This window comes from Gnatocerus cornutus, chromosome 8 (genome assembly GCF_029298725.1).
Source record: "Gnatocerus cornutus isolate USDA-ARS CGAHR chromosome 8, icGnaCorn1.1, whole genome shotgun sequence".
Classification (NCBI taxonomy): domain Eukaryota; kingdom Metazoa; phylum Arthropoda; class Insecta; order Coleoptera; family Tenebrionidae; genus Gnatocerus; species Gnatocerus cornutus.
Genome location: NC_142240.1, coordinates 7,376,333 through 7,397,271, shown reverse-complemented (window position 1 = coordinate 7,397,271; position 20,939 = coordinate 7,376,333). Strand labels below are relative to the sequence as shown.

The 20,939-nt window shown below is 34.5% G+C and overlaps 1 protein-coding gene and 1 long non-coding RNA gene across 4 annotated transcripts; one reads left to right on the top strand and one right to left on the bottom strand.

Annotated features, from left to right (window-relative positions):
* Positions 1–1,322: 1,322 nt before the first annotated feature.
* LOC148169394 (uncharacterized) lies at positions 1,323–2,172 on the bottom strand. Its single transcript, XM_088043479.1, has 2 exons — positions 2,103–2,172; positions 1,323–2,049 (listed from the first exon to the last, which is right to left on the bottom strand). Exons 1-2 carry the CDS (start codon positions 2,170–2,172, stop codon positions 1,532–1,534), a joined length of 588 nt encoding a protein of 195 aa, XP_087899605.1. The 3' UTR covers positions 1,323–1,531.
* Positions 2,173–11,407: 9,235 nt separating this feature from the next.
* On the top strand, positions 11,408–12,102 carry LOC148169393 (uncharacterized). Of its 3 annotated transcripts, none has more exons than XR_015770604.1 (3): positions 11,408–11,526; positions 11,606–11,908; positions 11,955–12,102. It is a non-coding gene; the product is annotated as an uncharacterized LOC148169393 (long non-coding RNA). The 3 variants fall into 3 exon arrangements; XR_015770603.1 differs by having other exon boundaries at positions 11,408–11,530; XR_015770602.1 differs by having other exon boundaries at positions 11,408–11,534.
* The last annotated feature ends 8,837 nt before the right edge of the window (positions 12,103–20,939 follow it).

The window sequence follows — 20,939 nt, the reverse complement described above, 5'->3', positions numbered from 1 at the left end:
CCGTCTAATTGTTAATTAAGACAATCGGGGTAATAAGCGCATAATCCGTCTATTTGTTAATTAAGACAGTCGGGGTAATAAGCGCGTGATCTGTTTATTTGTTAATTTCGACAGTCGGGGGAATAAATACATGATCCGTCTAATTGTTAATTAAGACAATCGGGGTAATAAGCGCATAATCCGTCTATTTGTTAATTAAGACAGTCGGGGTAATAAGCGCGTGATCTGTTTATTTGTTAATTAAGACAGTCGGGGGAATAAATACATGATCCGTCTAATTGTTAATTAAGACAATCGGGGTAATAAGCGCATAATCCGTCTATTTGTTAATTAAGACAGTCGGGGTAATAAGCGCGTGATCTGCTTATTTGTTAAGGATGCAATTGCATTTTTTTTTTCCATTTTTTTAATACTTGCACATTATTGGACAAATTTTCCTTTCATTTTTAACGCACTATTTGATATTGTGAATCCACAACCTGCTATTATTTGAATACGATTACAAAATTTAATAAATAAAAATAATGAAAAAATTAATTTTAAGAGTACAAACTAATAATTTTGAAATTTTAATTGCAGATTTATCTGTTTTGAAATAAGCAAAAAATGTTATTCCTTTGTCATTTTTTTGTAAAATAAAAAATAAACTTTTTTTCCCTCTTGTGAACTCAATGCGGGGACATATTGTATAATATTAGATAGATAGATTTTTTTATGTTTTTAATGTACTTTTAGAAATTTTGTCAAAGACATCGTTTCACATATTTTCACAATTCATCAGCCTATAAATGCAAAAACCACAGAATCATCAGAAATAACTGCGAACTCGCAAAAGAATTAATTATATTTTTAAGTGGGCAAACACTTTTGAGCGGTATTGTAATTTTAAAAAAATAACTAAAGCAAGTTGCATTATTTAACATCTTAATTCATAATTAGTATAAAAATGTGTATACAGTCCCAACATTTGGCCTGATTGTGATCTTGGGTGTACAGATAAAAATAAATACAATTTTCCATCAAAACACAAGCGTCTGATTTGACAATTTAATAAAACAATTCTCAGTAAATGGTGCATATTGCTGCATATCTCCAAGTATCAACAATTACTGATATGTATTTGGAATAACAAATTCTTAGACGACATTTTTCTGACATTTAAAAAAAATAATCTTTTACTATTGACAACGAAATGTGTACGGCAAAATTGTCTAGCGTAATTTTCACTTTAAATCATGGGCGCACTTCTAATTGATGGCAGTAGTTAGTTAAAATCAGCTAAGCATTGAAGTTTAGTCGAAAAACCAAGAGCTATTGCAAAATTTGATGAAAAACGGTTACTAAGAGCAGTGGCTGCTGATTAGTAAGAATTGTATAGGTAAAATAAAATGTTTGTTTAGAGAAAAATAAAAAGAACGCCACTGCTCAAAGTCAGATTTACATTATGGAAATTCAGAGAAAAATCCATGACAACGAAAAAGTCGTTCACATTTCGGTGTCGCCAATGGTACATAAAAAACTAACGAATTACTTAAATATCGCGAACAATCATCCCTCTTGAACGTCTATCAACAACTTCCAAAGGAAAATTGTTTGTATAAAATGTCAGAAGTTTTTGTTTCATTTTAGCAACAAATTCAGGGTCATACTCTATAATTTCAAGATGAATTCCTTTTGGCGTCCACACTACGAAATAGCATGTTTTTTTTTTACATACATAAAGTTGGCCTTGCACCTGATAGTAATAATCATGTGTTTTACACAATTTTATTTCATTCTTTGTTTCCTTTAAATATATTTTTTTTAAATTCTTTACTGCCTCTTGTGGGGAATAATGCCGGGCACTGTGTGAACATTTCACCTCAAGAAGAATTTCGCCTTCCGGTGAAGCCCCTAGAAATCCAAAATTCTTTTCGGTGCATACAAATAGCCCACAAGGAGTTGCAGTGGCACCAGTTTGCTGTTTATATGCCTCTATTGCCACTGCTTCATTGATTCGCCCATAATTTATTGCAGCAGAATTGTAAGGTTGGTTCAATAAACTATTTACTAATTTTCCCGGTTTGCTTCGTCTTTTACAAATTTTTCCCAAAATTTGATGCTGTTAGCCGAAATTTTCTTTCTTTTAACTATTCCGGGTCTTTTCCTCAATTGTTTTTTGATCTTCTTCATTCACGGCTAAGAGTTTGATTATTGATTATTAATTAATTTTTCAACTTCGTCTTTGGGTAAATCGAGTTTGTTGCATGTCATTCCATAATGCTTCTTGCCATCTTCTTTAATATTTTCCTTGTCTTCCAAAATCCTTCTTCTAACATTACTTTTTTTGTTAAGCTTTGTTTTTCTTTCAGCCTCTTTATTCTATTAGATGGACTTTTATTAAATTTGTTTTTCCAGCAATGCTGAATCCACTGATATGCAAGAGCGGCTCCATTGCATATTATATTAAATGAATTTCTTCTCCCAAAAAATGTTTGTTTGCCGCTATTAAATTTAGCAACTTGCCTTATGTAACCTTCGGCTGCATTGCTGATCGAATTATGAATTAGACTAGCACTTTTGGCGGCTAAATTTCCAATTATATTTATTATTCTCAGAATTGGCCGAATCGTAGCCATTTTAAATATAGCTATCATTTTTTAGGCAATTTTCCTTTTGGCAGTTTTTATGATTGCCAAAAACATGTGCTGCCACATTTATGAGATCCGCCTGCAATTTTTTTGGGGATGGTTGAATTACTTTTTACGATTTCAAGCGAACTAAAGAGTAGATGACATTTGTGATACAAGATGTTGACAATTTGGTATAAAAGTAAAGTCCAATTTTTACTATGAATTTGAAAACTAACTTGGTAAAACAGCATTTTTGTTCCTCAAACTTTGAAAACAATTTGCATAAATTACGACTAAGATACATTAAAAAAAAATCAAAGATTGGTTCCACAAACTCTCACAAATCGCTAAAAATCTTGCACAATATTATGAACGGAAGAAATACAAACAGTAGCAACTTTAAATAAGTTTTTGTCTCTGTCAACACATGCATCTTTGGGCTAAAAATAAACCTCCATATAATTTTTTCTGCATTTTGCAAGAACAAGCCTTATAGAGTATTTTAATGGGCAATTGTATGAATCACACAGCGTGTATTATGAGATAGAAAAAATAATTTGAATTATAGTTTTTGATCGGAATGTGTCATAGTATCCCAGCTTTAATTATTTTTTTTCCGACTATTCTGTGCTACAAAGTGTATTTGATTGATCCTAATTTATCGTAAATATATGAGAGAAATATTTAAATAACTTGTATATTGAAAAAAAAAAGAAATTATGGTAGGATATTAACGAAAGTTATCAAAAAACACACATTTCTTGAAAACTGTAAATTCAAAAATTATAAAAAAAAATCTACAAGACAAGTCATGTTAAAATTTAAAGTAAATCTAACCACCAGTTTAAAAGAAAACAGCTAAAAAGTACCTAAGTTTTTTGAAATTATCTTGAAAACCGCAGGACAGATTTTTTTAAAATTTTATGTGATGGTTTAGAATAAAATTTTACATCTTCGGGATTTTTTTCAAAATTTTTGAATTTACCGTTTTTGAGACAGGGGGTACACTTGAACCTTAAGGTGAGTTGAATCTCACTGGGTAGTGAGGTGAATCACTGAGCAAATCTTCCTCGTTTCTGATTGTCGAATTGGTGATAATTGTGGATTTAGCTGTTTTAATTGAAGACAACCAATTGGTGAGTCCGTTCTAATTTTTAAATGGGACTAATTAGAATTGTAATTACAACTGGATCAAATGTTTTAAGAGTTGTCAAAGTGTTTTGGTAAAAGTGATTGGCCAAATTTAAGTAATTGCTGATGATATCAAATTGATAAGGCAAAATGTGATTGAGTCTTTGGACATTTGGGATGCCATCATTATCTCGGTGTTTTTGTGGTCATTGCACATCTTGGTGACTTAATCTTGAGATTAGTAGCTTGAGCCGGGTACAATGTATTTCAGCAAATGGAGAAATGGTGGTCATCAGCAAAAGGCCAAGAGGAGGACCGATGTCAGCTGCACCGCCACTCTCCACATCTGTCATCAATACATTGTACCATTGCACGTGCCAAGTACTACTAGTTGCTAGTACTACTAGTACTTTTTGATTCCAACCTGGGCAGACCTCAATCAAATGTCAACAGTTGTTCCCGAATTTTTGGCAACTTGTTAGGGTTTCTCCGTGAGGCTACCAACTTGGACTGTTCTAAATTCTCCTGTTTCTCCGCCTTCTTGCTTTTTGAGATCGGCTGAAAGGCAGCTGTTTCAGTACGATCTATTCCTCTCTTGTTCATTTTTTTATAAGAAGTGTGACCACAACCGGGCTCCTGGCGTTTTTTACTATGGCGGACGGGAAGTCTAATGATCTCGTTTGTAGATCTCGTACTTCTGTGGGTTATTCAGTTACTTGCGGTGTCGTTTCCTCTTTGTTCCTCTTCCGTTCCACAAATTACACATCTTTCAATGTCTTTGCATTTTCTGATGACCGCATGTCTTCCATACCACATTTAAATCAGTGATTTGATCGATCTGGCCCTTTGCATTCTGGGGCCATGTGATCGAAACCCCAACATTTGGGACATCTGGGCACTTTCACTTTCTCTTCTACCTTGCAGTTCACAATGCCAATCCTTAAACTTTTTTTTTTAAGTTTTTGTGCATTCTCCTTCGCTACTGTAACTATGGCAGTTAGTTGATTTCGATCATTTGGCCTTAAAATATCGAGATTTGAATCCCCAAATTCTTGAACCGCAACGGCCAGTTTACTGTTTGAACTAGCCAATTTATTTAGGCATTCTTCATCTGCCCTGACGATATTTTATACATTTGGTTGATTTTTCCGTTTGTGGCCTCTTTCTTGGGTTGAACTTTCCTAAAATTTTAATAAATAAATGAAAAACATTACTATTTTAGTGTTCTCCACAAAAGAATTCTTTTTCATTGTTGGCGGTTTCAACAACTGGCTAGAAATGTTTTATCAACTCCGCCAAAATTTCCTCTTGATGCCTAACTTCAGCGATCTCTTGAATTGCCTGCTTCACTTCGAAGGTCTTCGAAGTGTCGTGCAAAAAATATGATGCCCTTGGTTCGAAATGCACGGTTATTTTAGTTGATACATGCAAATCCAAGCTAAAATGCTATCTGCGTTGTACAATCAGCGCAGATACAAGGATTTTAAGAGCATGTATTGAAATAATTAATTCTGACAAAAACAACATGGGGCAACGTTGGCATCTCTTAGATGTTCTCGGAACGTTTACTTCTTCTATTGGTGAATCAGGAGATTGAGAAGATTGAAGCCTCTTTGGAGCAAATTCGCTTGTGATCAACTTCATAAACAGCACTTGGTTGCATAATTATTTACTTTTAATAAATTCTGTCTGGAAATGTTCCAAAGCTATTGAGGGTTACTACAGTACTGAATTAGTGAGCAGTGACCGGTTAATCGCACCTTGGTCACTATTGTTTTACTTAATCCGTTTTTTTTTATTTCTTGAAATAATAAATTTAATTGTGAATTTTAATGCCTCATAAAATTTCCATTTTATGACAAAATTGTCCTCTGCTTGACCGCTCTTGTTCGCTTCCTCGATATGTTTTAAAATTGGCTTCTCAGATTGTGAATTTTTTCCGTTTCGGAAATTCGAAAAAAGCAGCAAAATCTATAAATTTTTCAACATATTTGGCTGCTACAGGAAAATGCGGAAAGTAATAAACACACTTTTTTCAAAATATAAATAACAAAAGTAAAGCTGTAATTACAGACAAAAATTTTAAAATTTGAACTACAGAGTGATTTTTGAAAAACGGCAGGCGTTGTAGAATTTTTATTTATAAACCGATTTCAAAAATAAAAAAAAACAAATTAAATGATTTGTTAATTTACTATAAACTGATGATTTTAGAATTTTTCTAAATGTCTTAGTATCTTTTGGGCGATATTCAACTTTCTTATTTTAAATTTGCACCCATATTTTTTTTTGCATAATTTGGAAGATATTAATTTTCTTGATTCAGAAATGTGTAATGTCTTCTACTTTTACAAAAAAAAAAAATTAAAAAATTTTCAAAATTGAAAAAATAGGCAGTGAAAGGTGCATGTTATCAATTGTGCAATGAAAAAAGCGGGATGGCGTTTCAACAGTATTTTAATTAAATTATGTAGATGTTTTTTCTCATTTGTAATTATTATTGTATTTTGTTATTAATAATTTCAAAAAAGATTGCCAATCCTTTCTGTTATTTGCTGATTTTTGACATTACAATAACGGTATTGTGTTATTTGACAGCACACACCTAGATTTTATTAACTTTTATTGCCTAAATTTTTTCATTTTTAATATTTTTTTTAAAAATATTTTTTGTAAAAATAGACCATATTGAACATTTTTGAATCAAGAATATTAATATCTTCTAAATTATGAAAAAATGCTTATAGGCTAACTCCATTTTGTTTTTGTAATTATTTTTTATGTAACGTAATGTAAAGTGAATATCAAATATTTCGCAATATAATTTGCTGATAGAAAAGCTTACAGGTCGCTGCTCATTAAAAGCTTTTTTTAAATTTTTATTATTAATTTAACAAATATGTAACAACAAAATACACAAAACAACATTCAAAAATCAAGCAATTACGAACCAATTAACAATAAAACTTCAAAAATCTTCAGCTTCAACGCTGTGAAGAGGGTTTTTAAAATCTGTGTACTCATCTGAAGTATATTTTGGATTTTACTTTTACTCTCTTGTTGAAAGTGTCAATTCTCGGAAATTCGAGCCATTTTTACAATGAAAATGAAAAAAATTCTAAAACAATATGAAGATCGTATTCTGAACGAACATAAAGAAGATTTTTTTCTATTTCAAAATATGAAATTTTCACTTCATGGTGGCATTACATGTGTTGTCCTTGGTCAAGCGATGATACCATCATTGATGGACCTGACACATATAGATGTCCTAATCGAGAAGTATCTAGAAAGAAATTAAAAAAATTAATAAAACTGTATTTACGAATGTTTAATAATGTTTAATAAAAGATTTATAACTTTCTTTTTTTTACATTACTAAAAAGGGTTTTTGCGAAAACAAAGTGTTTGGATCAAAATTGTTCTGTGATTCTTCTTCATCATGGTCACTGCTGTCATCCGTAGACATTTCTGTTGTTTCAGATGGTGTTGGCGTGAATGAAGGAATATCGATAGGTGGAGTTGAAGTTGAAGGTATTCCAACATTCACATTTTGGATTAGCATTAGCTCCAACTTGAAGCTTTTTCCTTCTTTACCTCTGTTTAGCAACACGTATTTTCCGCTTGCAATTTCCGATAACTGACGGTCCGTTAAGGAGTTATAGGGGCGAGTGGGGCTTAGCGGGGTAGCGGGGCAACACCCCTACAGCTTAAATCAAAAACCCTGTAAAAAATCGAATGGCATGTTTTGATTGTTTATCAGTTGACACTTGACCTTGTTGATTGACACATCGTATTAACGGCCGTTTATGTTTTATAAAACAAAGTGTGAAAACCAGTGCTTTTGTTAAAAAATTCACTTTCCGAACAGCCTGTATGTATCAACAAAATACACAAAACAACGTTAAAAAATAAAACAATAACGAACCAATTAACAATAAAACTTCAAAGGGTTTAAGGGTTTTTAAAATCTGTGTACTCATCTGAAATATATTTTGGATTTTACTTTTACTCTCTTGTAGAAAGTGTCAATTCTCGGAAATTTGAGTCATTGTTTAAAAGGCTCTCATTAAGAATGTGTCGATACAACTGTTAAAAATCAAATCTCCAATAAAAACACACTTAAAAGTTCTGTTTCAAGAAGCAAGAAGCCTTCAAAAAACATAACCAGTTGAAATATCTTGATGAAATTTTAATCATTTCAATTTTATGCTGAAAAAAGCTTTTCTGAAAATTTCATCAAAATCTGTTTACAGCTTCTAGATGAAAAGTTGCACTAGTTTTACCAATTTGGCAAATTTTTTAGAATGTCTGATCTCCCCACTTCGGCGTTGTTTTTCCTTTTTGCAAGAAATACTCATTCTGAGCATTAAGAAGGAAAAATTAACTTTTTTTGTAATTTCAAATTTGTGCTTGATACAGCCAACATAGTGTCGAATTTTTGTTCTGTCTAACCTTTGTAGTAACCAAAAGTTTTCTTAAAAATGAAGGTATTAAATGACTCAATTCCATCATCAATTACCACATAGTGGACATCTGTTTCTTTTATGTTTTAGTTTCTTTACTATTTTCAAATGTCAGATACCCAGCAGAACCAATCTTATTGTCTAGAATGCTGTCCAATGGAGGATCTATATGATGTTTTGTTAAATCTGTACTTTCTAGACAGCCATAATTAAAGAGATTCTCTAAGTTGCCTAACAACGTTCCAAGCATCTCTCCACCAGTAACATTGCTGCCTCTGGGTGGTTCAACAAGTGAATAGAGGGACGTCAGTCTAAAAATTTGATCAACTTGCGAGGATTCAGCGTTGTTATTGGAACCTCCACACTCACGTAAGAGTAAAAAAAAAGTTCCAGTGGATCTTGATTTATCCTGGACGTCATCAAATATTTAAAATTAAGTGCAGTAAAGCAGTTCTTTAAAAGATCTAAAGTGGTGCTAATAGTCTCCTGCTTTTATTCTAACGGCTGTAGACCGAGTTAAAAAATATTCCAGTTCTGCACAATTCCAAATGAATTAGAAAATCTTCTAATTCCTTTTGATTATCTGAATATAGTTTAAATTCAAAAGCGGAATTCGAGTTTAGGATGTCGGCTAAATTATTAATTCGTTTACAAAACTGAACTGTTGGCTCAAGATCGCAACTCGCGCTGGAAACTGGTATTGTAACAGCAATCACATGGAGTTTATATGTTTCAGAAAACACCATCTTATACTTTTCAAGGAGGTCCAAAAAATCCATTATACTCGTTATTTTCGTTTTAGTTTTCGACTCAAATCTTGCTATAGTGTTCGGCAAAATATTAATTTCTGATTTCAAAATGTCACAGTCACATTCATAAAATTCGGCGAATGGCAATAAATGTTCCAAATTTAAAAATAATTCTTGTAGAATTAAATCTATGCTTGGTATAAAAATACGAACTTTAAGCTGCTGCTTTTCATAGATAGGATCTTCCTCTAAAGACTGCATATCCGAAATCAAGAATTGTTGATATTTTTGAGGTATTTTTCTACTTCTTTTTCGTTTGCTTTCTGTAGACAGTAAATCAATATTATTATATAAACCGAACTTTTTGCTTTCTTCATATATACCATCAAACTCTTTATCGTCGGATTTCATTGCTTGAAATCTGTCTACCAGAGATCTAATTAATATACAGTTTGGGGAATTGATACCCGATGAATGGGAACAATTTTAATAAGAAGTGGGAGAGGAGTAGTGTCAGTGAGTGGTATTACTCCCCTCAACGCATCTTAGCGACAAAGTTCTCGAAATTTATAACTCAAATTCATTGAGAAAGACAATGTCTATCATTACTCATAAAAAAATAAAATTGTTGCATTTTGCATTTGAACAACCAAATCTCTGTAACAGCGAAGAATTACCAAAGGAGCAATCATGTTAACACCTCGTCTTACCAAAAATCATAAAACAATGCCACGACGCATGCATTCGCGCTGATGGGGGTAAATTATTTTTATCTTCCTCGCTCCAATAGCAATTATTGTTTTCTTTGTTGCGCTCATCTATTTGTCCATTAATCGGTCTTGGACTCACCAAAAATTCATGTTTCTTGATGTGTGTGAGAATGAAAGAATGCAAGAATCTCTTTCTCGCTCGGTGTCCCCCACTTTTTATTAAATTTTATTCCATGCATCGGGTGCCAATTCCCCAAACTGTATTAGCATTTTCTATGTCAGACGTTACCTTTTGAAGATAATCGCTAACATCTTTAAAAATTGTTAAAATCTGTGTGAACATGCACAATGAAAATACAAATACGAAATCAATTTGCTCTAAAAGGCCAGCGGCTTCCGAAGAACGACAGTTTCTGTCATGAGTTAACTGGTTTAGTTCACTCATCTCTTCTTTATAGAAAAACAAGCCAAAACTTGTGCGGTCCATCTTGTGTAGCAAGTCCTCTTAATTTCGGCGTGTTTTTCTCCTGGGCGTAATACTTTTTGAGTGGAAACAAATTTTGCATGAACAGCTGAGCCAGATAAAAATACATACAAGTTATCAATAGCTGAAAAAAAACGAGATCCATGACTTCTTTTGCAAACGTCCACAAGTACTAAATTTAATCTATGATTATAACAATGAACATAGAAAGCATGTTTTTCTTCATCACGAAACAGTTTCTGAACTCCATTTAAGCAACCACTCATCACGTTAGCACCATCGTATGTTTGGGCGACACATTTTTGAATATCAATATTACATTTTTCTAAAACTTCCTTTATACTGTCACACCTTTCAAAAAAAAGGTCGGTAGGTGACACCGCACCGGTGCTCTTATAGCCTGTGGTGAGCTGGTGTCGTGGGCCAGAGAGTCTGGGCGCCAAGAACTTCGTTTGATTTAAAAGTAGCCAAGTCGCTCAATGCTACGCGGAAGTAGAATAAATGGTTTAAAAAAATAGGCTTTAATAAAAAATGTGAAATTGACAATTGGTGAAATTTGAGATGATGTTGGTTAGTTGAATTTAAATGACAGGTTCGATACCGTGTCACAGCTGTGATTGGTTTACAGAATGACTATGTTAAAAAATGGTTAAATATTAAAAATAGTAATGATCAGTTAAATTGAACTCAAGAAATTAATAAAATCAAATTACAGGCAAACAAGACTCTCGATGGAGTCGATATAAGCACGCTGTCGGCGACGTCGGTAGTACGACTCAGGCGGTGACGCAACGAAACGATATTATCACAAAAAAAGGTACTTATCGCCGTCGGGAACGCTCCAGGTGCCTCTGTCGTCTGGTCCGGGCTGTATGTGGCCGCTCGGGGTGGTTGTTAGCGGGCGAGAAAGTCTCAGCTACTCCACGAGGTCGATCGGGGACTCAAGGCGACGGGCAAGGGTGTTGTAGGCGTACCGGCGAGAATCTGGTAGTCGTTGATAGACTTACGGGCGAGAATTGTAGGCGTATGTGCGAGAGTTGTAGGCCTCTCTGAGGGTGAACGATACTTAATGCGGTTCTGGGGTTCTTAGCCGCAAATACGGGACTTCAGATAGTACTAGGAAGTGCTTAGACGGTAAAGATACGGTACTTTTAGGTAAAATAATACGTCTACTTCCTTCGAAGCCCAAAACGGAAAAACTCAGTTAAAATACCACGAGAGATCGTAGGTGGCCCTCCCTGTCATTTCGGGGATGATAAGAAGATTCTGACCTCTGCGCGAGTACCGCGGGCGCTCTCAATGTCGCACTTGTCAAAGAGTCGTGATTGACAGGTTATGTTAGTTTGTTATTGTTGGTGAATGTCCGCAATAAACGTAGGTTGGTAAGTGATACTGTTATCTAACATAGTAGTCGCGAGAGGGTTGATCTTGAAAGCTAAAATGGTTTTTGTAGGGATTTAGATAAAGATACGGGAACCAGTCATGACGAATTCCTGGACTGGACAACATAAAGGGGCTTTAAACCACACCGAGTCGCCCTGGGTTCGGTGCGACGATACAAGAAGGAACGTGGGCTCTGAAATTCACTGGAAGGGTGCCAACACCTTCCAGAGGGACAGTCTGAAACGCTCAGGGGTGGTCTGCGCCTCACCAACCCCTTCCTGGCGAACACACGAAATTTTTGGGGCAAAGGCTTGATCCAACTTCCCCTAGGATTGGAGCCGAAGAAAAGGTAAAGAAGATAAACGCGATAATAGTAAGTTTTGAACTGTGGAGACTTACTAGACTATTATTCATTTTAGGTTGAACACTGATGTTGTCGTGTCAACGGTGGAAAAGTACCCAGGCATTTATGGGACTCCTAAATCGCCTCCCATACCAGCGGTGTCTCGCGTTTATCCCCTAATTCATAAAAATCTTAATAAATGACCTTGTTCTCATTTTAGAAACGTTACAATACATATATAAGAAAAGCGAAGATGCATTTAATGATTCGGCAGCTTTGAATCTTAATAAACGTTCATATACGACTCCGTCTAAATAGTATCTTAAAACGACAGACAGCTGTTCAACTTTTCCTATATCTTTGGTTTCATCACACATTATAACAAAGCACGTTGCCGATTCTACTTCATTGGAAATTTGTTTCAGAATCAATTTAGCATAGATGACGAAAATTTCATTTTGAATTTTTGCATTTGTAAATTTTTTTATGAATGGTTTCATTATATTTTGAAATCAAATGTAATGACTCTGAAAAGTTTCCACGGATTTGCACTGCTAAACATCTTCTCTATGTCCTCTTTGGGCAATTGCTTGAGTAGCCGAAAATAACAATATTTCAGCTATTACGCTAATATACATTCGATTTTCTTTATTAACTTTTGCGTGGGCAGCATTTATTTGAGAAGCAACACTAGTTGAAAAGGTGCGTGATTGTTTATATGACATCCATTTCACCTGATTGTATTTATGATTTTGGCTCATTTCATGCTGTCTAAATACAGAGTCCCTTTACACTGCTCGCTTCCAATTTCGATAAACAGTCGTTATAAACACAGAATTTGAATCATGCTGTACCGAGAAGTGTCGACAACAAAAACAAAAAACTCCATCTGAACTTGAACTATATTCTATCCAATCATACTTTGCATACCATTCTTTTTTAAATTGTCTTAATCTTTCCAAATTGCGTTTGTTTAAAAAAACTTAACTTTGGTTGAGTAAGTCCATCGTCAGGCGACTGTGAGATGTCCAAAGGGCCCGGACATATAGGACTTTGTAAGGAAACATTTATTGCTTGTTTATTAACTTTTTCTGAAGAATCTACTGCAGGGTCTTCAGTGTCACTTTCACTTTCATATAAACTTGATTCACTATCACTGTCTTCACAACCCTCCTCAACAATTTCTGCGTCTTTAATGTCACAATCACTTGATGGGGTTAAAGATGAAGTTGCTAAATCACTTGGTAATTCAGGTCTTTGAATCAATTGTTTTTTTGATGCCCCCGATGAAAAATATTCGGTAATTTTTCGTTTGCTCATTTTTATACGATAAATGTGAAATTTTAGTAAGCAGTTCTTGGTATTGATAGTCTGCACACGTACGCCTGCAAATAATCTGATAGGTCGCAAAAAATAATCCCAGATATCACAATCTAAGTAATTGTATTGATTAGAAGGTTAGTTTGCCTCATTAGATTATGTGAAGACACTGTACAATTTTAAAAAGTCTCTCTCTTAGGACGGACTTTGGATTAAATTTTAAAATCTCCAATTTTTTACTCTATTAGTAAGTTTCAGCACTTGGGCACACGGGTGGGCCAAGAAAAATTTGCCCACCTCTAGTTACGCGTTTGCTCAAACGGTACATTTACGCCACTGCTCTCTTAAGACTTTATATTGTCATTTAATAAGATCTAAATTGGAGTACGGAAGTATGGTTTGGTCTCCAATCTACAACGTATATATTTATAAGCTGGAAAGTATACAACGTCGTTTTTTAAAAGTATTGTATTTAAAACAAAATGGGGTTTATCCTGACCGCGGCTATTAAAAATGTTCAAATTTGTCTCACTTGCTTATAGACGCAGAATGTCTTGTGTTGCTTTTGTATATTAACTGTTTAATGGTGTCATTGATTCAAGTAATTTACTTGCTCAATTTAAATTATTAGTGCCTTCATGTTGTACCTTGTTTCTACTTAAGTAAATGCAACACTAACATCGGCAAGATGTCTCCAATTTAAACCGCTGCAACTAACTTCAACATTATCGCCCACAAATGTGATCTGTTCTGTAGCAAACTTAATGAGATCCTGTCGCTAGTTGAGTAACGTTTACCCTTAGCCTTAAGGCTAACTGCGTGATCAAGCACAGCTACAAAGGTCTGACGTCTACTCCAGAAATATATTCATGTTATTTCATTTCATTTCAATATTCTTAGTTGTACTTTATTATTTTCCCATTTGTTTTCTGTCACTTTACTCTCGTTAACATTGCTTTTTTTTGTTTTGTAATTTTGGTGTTTTTTTTTTGTTTTTTTCTCCTGGTAATTGGGCTTGGCCTGTCTAGGGAGACAATAATAATAATAATAATAATAATAATAAAAAGCCGGACATGTCCCGTTTTATCCGGACAAATGGTCACACTATCAAAACATTCTTTCTGCTCCTCTTGCTCGACTCGAATCTTCCCCGCAATTTGATGGCGAGTTTCGAGTAAGTCTTCAATCATGGTTGGAATCGCAGACACTTCAATCTCTCACTGCCATGTCTTGATGTGAACCCAAATAACAACTGACTTGGGGTCTTGTTGGTCGTCTGGTTGACCACATTGTTGATTGCGACTCTACTTTTTGGACATTCTCGTCCCACCGACCTTCCTTCAAAGTGGTTGCTAGCATTGCGGTCAGTACCGATCGGTTCAACCGCTCGACTTGCCCATTTGCTCTTTGCCACTGCGTTCAAAATGTGTTTGATGTTATTCTGTTGGCAAAATGTTTTGAAACAGCTTCCTTGGTCCATTCCATGTGTCGCAAAAATTTCTCGAAAATAGTTGATCACGTAGATTTGGTGGCTTTGGGAAAAACGAATTGCGTCTTGTTTCGCTTGCTCTTCGGGAAAGAACCCAAATGATCCACATGGAACATGTAGAATGGTTCGGGTCTCTTTTGGATTGGGTGTAAAAATTCTTCTTTCTTGTCTTGTTGTATAAACATTTCCTCATCCTTGGGAACCAGTAATGATCTGATAGCCTTTACAGACTCTTCTCTACAGGAAAATTCTGTACACCTGTCTTTCTTCCTCTGATTCCGGTGGTTTGGAGATGACTTTAAAGATTTTCTTTATTTTCTCATCCGTTAGTTGCCCAGACAATACCCAATCATCTTGGTAAATGTGCAAGACTTGCTCAGTTCTTTCTGAGAGACTGGATTACAACTCAACGCATCGGCGTGTTTCATTTGCTCTCTAGGTTTGTTCTTCACATCGAACGTGAATTCTTGGAGTTGTAGCCACCTTCTGGCGATTCTGGGGATGATTTGTTTCTTCTGACTTGTGGCTTTCAGAACGTCAGAGACTTATAGAATTATAAATTATTAACTAAGTTTTCGCTTAGGATGAGTACAATACGTCAAACTAAGACCAACTTGGATCAACTGAAAACTTATAATCTAAAATACTGCAAGAGATTGCAAAATAATAATTAATAATCAAAATAATGATGAATAATACAATTATGGGTAAACAAGATATAAATAAAATACAAGGGGTCTATTGTCTTAGGGTGCACAACTCCTCCTTGCCGAAGTCGAAGAAAGGTGGTTGTTTCGTCGTAGGTAGAGGATTCGTCTTCTTTTTAGGATCATTCGGATGATGATAAAGATGACGCTACCAATAAACCATGAAGAGTTTCCAGGGATGAAGGGAATCTCTTGAATTTTTTTGATGTTTGGTTTTTGTAGATACAGGGATCCTTTGATCTCGTCAAGGTCTCGAAGGTTGATGTCTTCTAAGTTCATTTTGTGGATTTTGTCAGATGTTGTTGATTTAGAGATAGTCGACATTTCTAGTTTTGGTAGTTGGATTTTTGTGAATTTGAGTGACGAAACAGGGTTTGTCAATTTCGATGAGAAATTGTAATCAATTTTTTAAAGTTGGTTCGATTGATATTGACCTTTAACAGTAGTGATGGTTCAATGATTGAATTATGCAGAGTGCCTAGTTTTGGAAAACTGATTATTACTTCAATTTTTTCGATCAATTTTGAAATAGTCTGAAATGCGGTGGTAATTTGAGAAATTATCATTTGAATTTTAAAAAGAGTTTCTGGATCCATGGATTGATTTTGCAGTTTTCTCAATGTCTCTTCAATTTGAATAATTCGTGGTTGAAGGACTATTTGATTATGAGCCATAATTTTGGTAGTGTTTTCAAATTTATTAATTGATTTTTGAAGTTGTGTAATTTGATCGTTTACTAATGTTTTAATTTTTATATCTTGCTTGGTCTAAATTTCCTGTTATTTCTTTGACGATTGAACCTCGTGCATTAATTAATCCACGTTTAAATCGTTTTTCGAATGCTTTTGGATTAAGTTGCAAAATTTGAATTTCTATTTTTTGTTCTAGAATTTGGACAATATTATAAAAATTGTGAGGTTCTCTTTGTATATTCGAAGAAGAATTTTGATTAGCTGTTTTTAATTCTGAATATCGAAGTTTAAGAATTTTGAACTCTTCGATTATTGGATCGATGTCGTAAATTTGGATAAATGACCAATGATTAATTATATTTTGAGTTTTACCTAGGCGTATTGGTAAAATGCCTGGATTGTTATTGGGGTCATGGATCTTGGTTAAAGTTAATTTTGATATTTCCATCAGGAACAAAAGGATTGATCTGAAACACTGGGATTTCTTAATTCTTTTAAATGAACTGTTTGTTTTTTTTTTATTCTGTACTTTGGATTTTTACGATGTTATGATCAAGGAATTCGATTAACCAATATGGTCCTTTATATTTGTCTGCTTTTTTATCACGTTTTTTGTTTGTTTTGTATACAGTTTGACCAAGTTTAAGTTGAAATTGTTCTGGACCTAAAAAGTTTCTGTTGTTTAAGACAATTTCTTTCTGATTATCAATATGGGTTTGAATTTTTTTCTACAGGTGTTTGAGTTTTTTCTTATGGTTTGAAACATATTCGTTATAAAATGTGCTATTGAGGAAATATTAAGGAGTTGTATGCGGTTATGGCATATTTAATTAAACGAATAATGTTGGCGTTGTCATGAGTTGTTCTTAAGATTCTTAAATGTTCAATTAAAGTAGAATGAAATCCTTCTACTATTCCATTGAGATCATGATGTAAAGGTGTTGTAAAATGAACATTAATTCTATTATTAATTATTAATTTAGTATTATTTAATACTAATTTAAACCCTTAACAGGCCAAGGCCCAATTATAAAGGGAGTTGTCAAAAGCCCATGTGCACAAAAATACTGATAAGCAAAAACCCTTGTAGCTACGTTTATACAGACGTAGTTAGCCTTATGGCTTGGGAATTTACTTACATTAGTCGTGGCCCAACATATTGTTGCAAATTTTCTTCATTGAATCAAAGTGAATATCACATTCAACACGTGTCATCTGTGTTATGGGGGATTTTAGCTGAGAGTTTGTTCGCGAGAAATTTGAATAAAAATACAATTTGCTTCTTGTGTTGAATCTCGGAACACAGAAACTTTACAAGTAAAATGTGTCTTCGCATAGCAAGCGATGTAAACCTAAATTTTCTTAACTGGTTATGGTCACATCCCCTAACTGGTTAAGCTTCCTCAAATTTATAACTAATAAACTTAAGAAAACTTCTTTGCACAGATTCTATCTTGGCACGGTGAGTTTCATAAATTGGATTCCATATAATTGCCCCGCACAAGTGAATAAAATAACACAAAATAATAAAATAACTCAAATTTTTGCTGTTCCTATAAATAAACCCATATAATCTGTAAGCATCATTGATAACACTAGATATGTGACTATTGGCTCGTATTTGCTCGCTCTCTGTGTTTGCTGCGTTTACCTCTTGTTGCTGTACTTCGACCATTTTGTCCGCCATTTGAGCCAGTTCGTCAACGTCTCTGGATAATGTCAACAAGACTGTTTGGACCGTCGTTGGCAGCCGTTGCAGCCACAATTCCTTCAATACTTCTCTGGGCACAGCTGCGCCTCCGAGTCGTGCCATTTCGTTTAGTAGGGTTGATGGTTTTTTATCCCCTAGTTCCAACTCCGACGTGAGCCTTCTAATTTTTCTCGAAATTGACTCGGAGAACAAGTCGGTCAGTCTTTTAGAGTGGGGTATTTGTTGATCGTTGGGGGGTTTATGACGATGTCGGATACTTGCGACAGTATTTCCGTTTCAATTGGGCTTATTGCGGAAGTTGTTAGCTATCTATCTCTCTGTTAGGTATTTTAAACACTTGTTAGAAAGCAGACAGTTTACTATTTATACAGACCACAAACCGCTCACTTTCGCGTTTCGGCAAAACCTGGACAAAGCGGCGCGGCGCCGCGACAGGTGCGACACCTTACGTACATAGTGCAGTTTTCAACAGATATACAACATATTAGCGGAAAGCAGAATGTTGTCGCGGATGCCTTGTCGAGGCTGGAAGTAGTTAACTTCCCACAAACAATTGATTATGAGGAGTTAGCGCAATATCAAAGTCAAGACCCACAACTACACGATATTTTGCAGAACCCGCAATCGACCTCGCTGGTGTTAAAAAAACTTTCGTACGGAAAGCAGACGGACATTTATTGCGATGTCTCACAAAATAAAATAAGACCGTTCGTCTCCAGCAGACTCCGAAAAGCCATTTTCGATAAGATGCATGGTTTAGCCCACCCTGGAATCCGAGCATCGGCAAAAATGATATCGGAAAGGTTTATTTGGCCCTCTCTAAACAAAGACGTCAGAGAGTGGACTCGGGCTTGTATTAATTGCCAAAGAGCAAAAATTACAAAGCACACTAAATCTCCCCTGGAGGTGCTTCCGACTCCAGACGAACGCTTTCACACCATACATATCGACTTGATAGGCTCCTTACCTCCCTCAAACGGTAAATCGTATTGCTTGACGTGCATAGACAGATTCAGTGGTTGTCCCGAAGCCTTCCCAATTCCAGATATCCAAGCAAGAACGGTAGCGGAGGCCTTGAATACGGGATGGATCGCTCGTTTTGGCACACCCTTGTCAATTGTTACGGATCAAGGCCGCCAGTTTGAAAGTTCGCTCTTCCAAGCATTAACCGCTCTGTATGGAGCGTCTGTCAACAGGCTGTGATTGTATCGGGTATTTGTTATTTGAATGAACTGTCCGCTTTTGAATTTGCTAATATCGCATTTACCTAAATAAGGGCATTTAATTTCGATAATTCTGGTGGGTTTTCCATTTTCAAAAACCACTCCATCTGGCGAATATGCCAACCAGGGATATTCTTCACATATAAGAAGTCCCACTTTTTTATATCGTACTTAGGATTCATCCTTGCAAATGCCTCTATTCCCATGTCCTCCTGCTCTAGTCCATGCGCCATCTCTTTAGTTTATTGTTAGTCTATAGTTTGGTTGTACCATGATATAAAGATTTCTAAGATATGATACTCAGGCAACCCGAACGCGTCCAGCTCGCGCAGTGACGTCACTCGGAGAGTAGCAGTTGTAAGAATTGCCATTGTACGGTGCTTAAAAGCAGGAATAAAAGTGTTATATTCGTGTTATTAAATAATATTATTAAAAACAATGTTTTACGCAAGATCGATTTAACTAAGGAACAATTTAAAATTCGTTTTCTATTTTAATGCTGAATGAAGGCAGTTAAAACAAGTAAAAGTTTATAGATTTACGGATCAGGACAGTCGCTTGTAAATATTTTGTTGAAATGAGGTTCTAAACATTTCATTAAGCATACGAGCGTAGATATGTCAGTTTAGAATAATGAATTGACTAATCAAGGTGTGATTTTTTCAGATGTAGAAATAAAATATTTTGGTTTTGATGTAATTATGGTATTTTTTGCATCTCCTCGAAAGCATAATGCGAAAAAAATTTCAAATTACGTATTTTGAAAATTAAAATTGTCAACATAACATATCATACTCCTTTTAATTTGCAGAAATTGGTAAGCTATGCTGTACTTCTTTACCCTCATTTCAAAGATAAAAAAAAACAATAAATTAAGTTTGAAAAAAAGTTTTATCAAGTTAGAAAAAAGAAATCAGAAGCTACAAAACAAACTTAATTCAAAATTAATTAATAATTTTCACAAATTCCCTCTTCCTTTTATCTTATCTCTTCTTTCTTTTAAAACTTAATTTAATTTATTAATTCTAAAATTTTTTCTAAAGTTATTCATTTTCGCTTTTAAGTAAATCTACTTTTGCTGTCAAGTCATTTTCGAAGTCTGTGTTTACGCTATCGAAACAAAAAGTAAAGTTTATTTGATTATTTGACAACATGCAAACACAAAAATGATTTCTGAAAAAAACTGATTTTCCTTATTAGGTGAAAGTGTAAATTTACAATAAACGTTGGCGTCGTGTTATTGTCGATCTTCAGTTCCCTATAAAAATTTGATTAAAGAAAACTGAAAAAAAAATAAAGAATACAACCAAAGAAAAATTGTTTCATTAATTACTACTTTTTAGCAAATAATGGCTTGATATTTTGCATAAATAAAAAGAAATTAAAGTAATGTAAGAAAGTTATTAGCGATGAGTTACCATCTTACTCCGTTTCAATTATGTTTTTCACAAATTTGGCTTGATCTCTTTTGCACGCTTTTTCTTCCCGTGCTGTTGAAGGTTTGCGTGATTTTCCTTTCGGAAGAAATAAAGAAATAACAGCTTCGTCTTTTAATTTTCTTCCCTTCTTTGGTAAATAATTTTACAGTTCGTATATTAAGTTTCTCTCATAGTCCTCTGCACAGAAATGTTTTCAACATATTCTGGCATTTTCTAAATTTCTAAAAATCAAACCGACAACACGAAATCACCCACAATTGTCTTGTCACACTGTCTTTGGGAAATCTAAAAAATTTGATATTCTTTTCAGCATAGTTTCCCTGATTGTCACTATTGTACCCAAATATAGAACAACGCATTTTAGTATTTATTATAATTATTATTATTATTTTATTAACGAATTAACTTGAAGGTATAATACAAAAATTTTGAAAATCGTTAAAAGCTGGAAACAGGATAAATACAGATTCCAATAAGACA

Bases quoted from the DNA above. Each gene is read 5' to 3' on its own strand.
- LOC148169394 (XM_088043479.1), bottom strand. From the start codon at position 2,172: ATGAAGAAGATCAAAAAACAATTGAGGAAAAGACCCGGAATAGTTAAA. The intron at 2,050-2,102 runs GCATCAAATTTT...CGGGAAAATTAG, and splicing joins AAAGAAAATTTCGGCTAACA to TAAATAGTTTATTGAACCAA.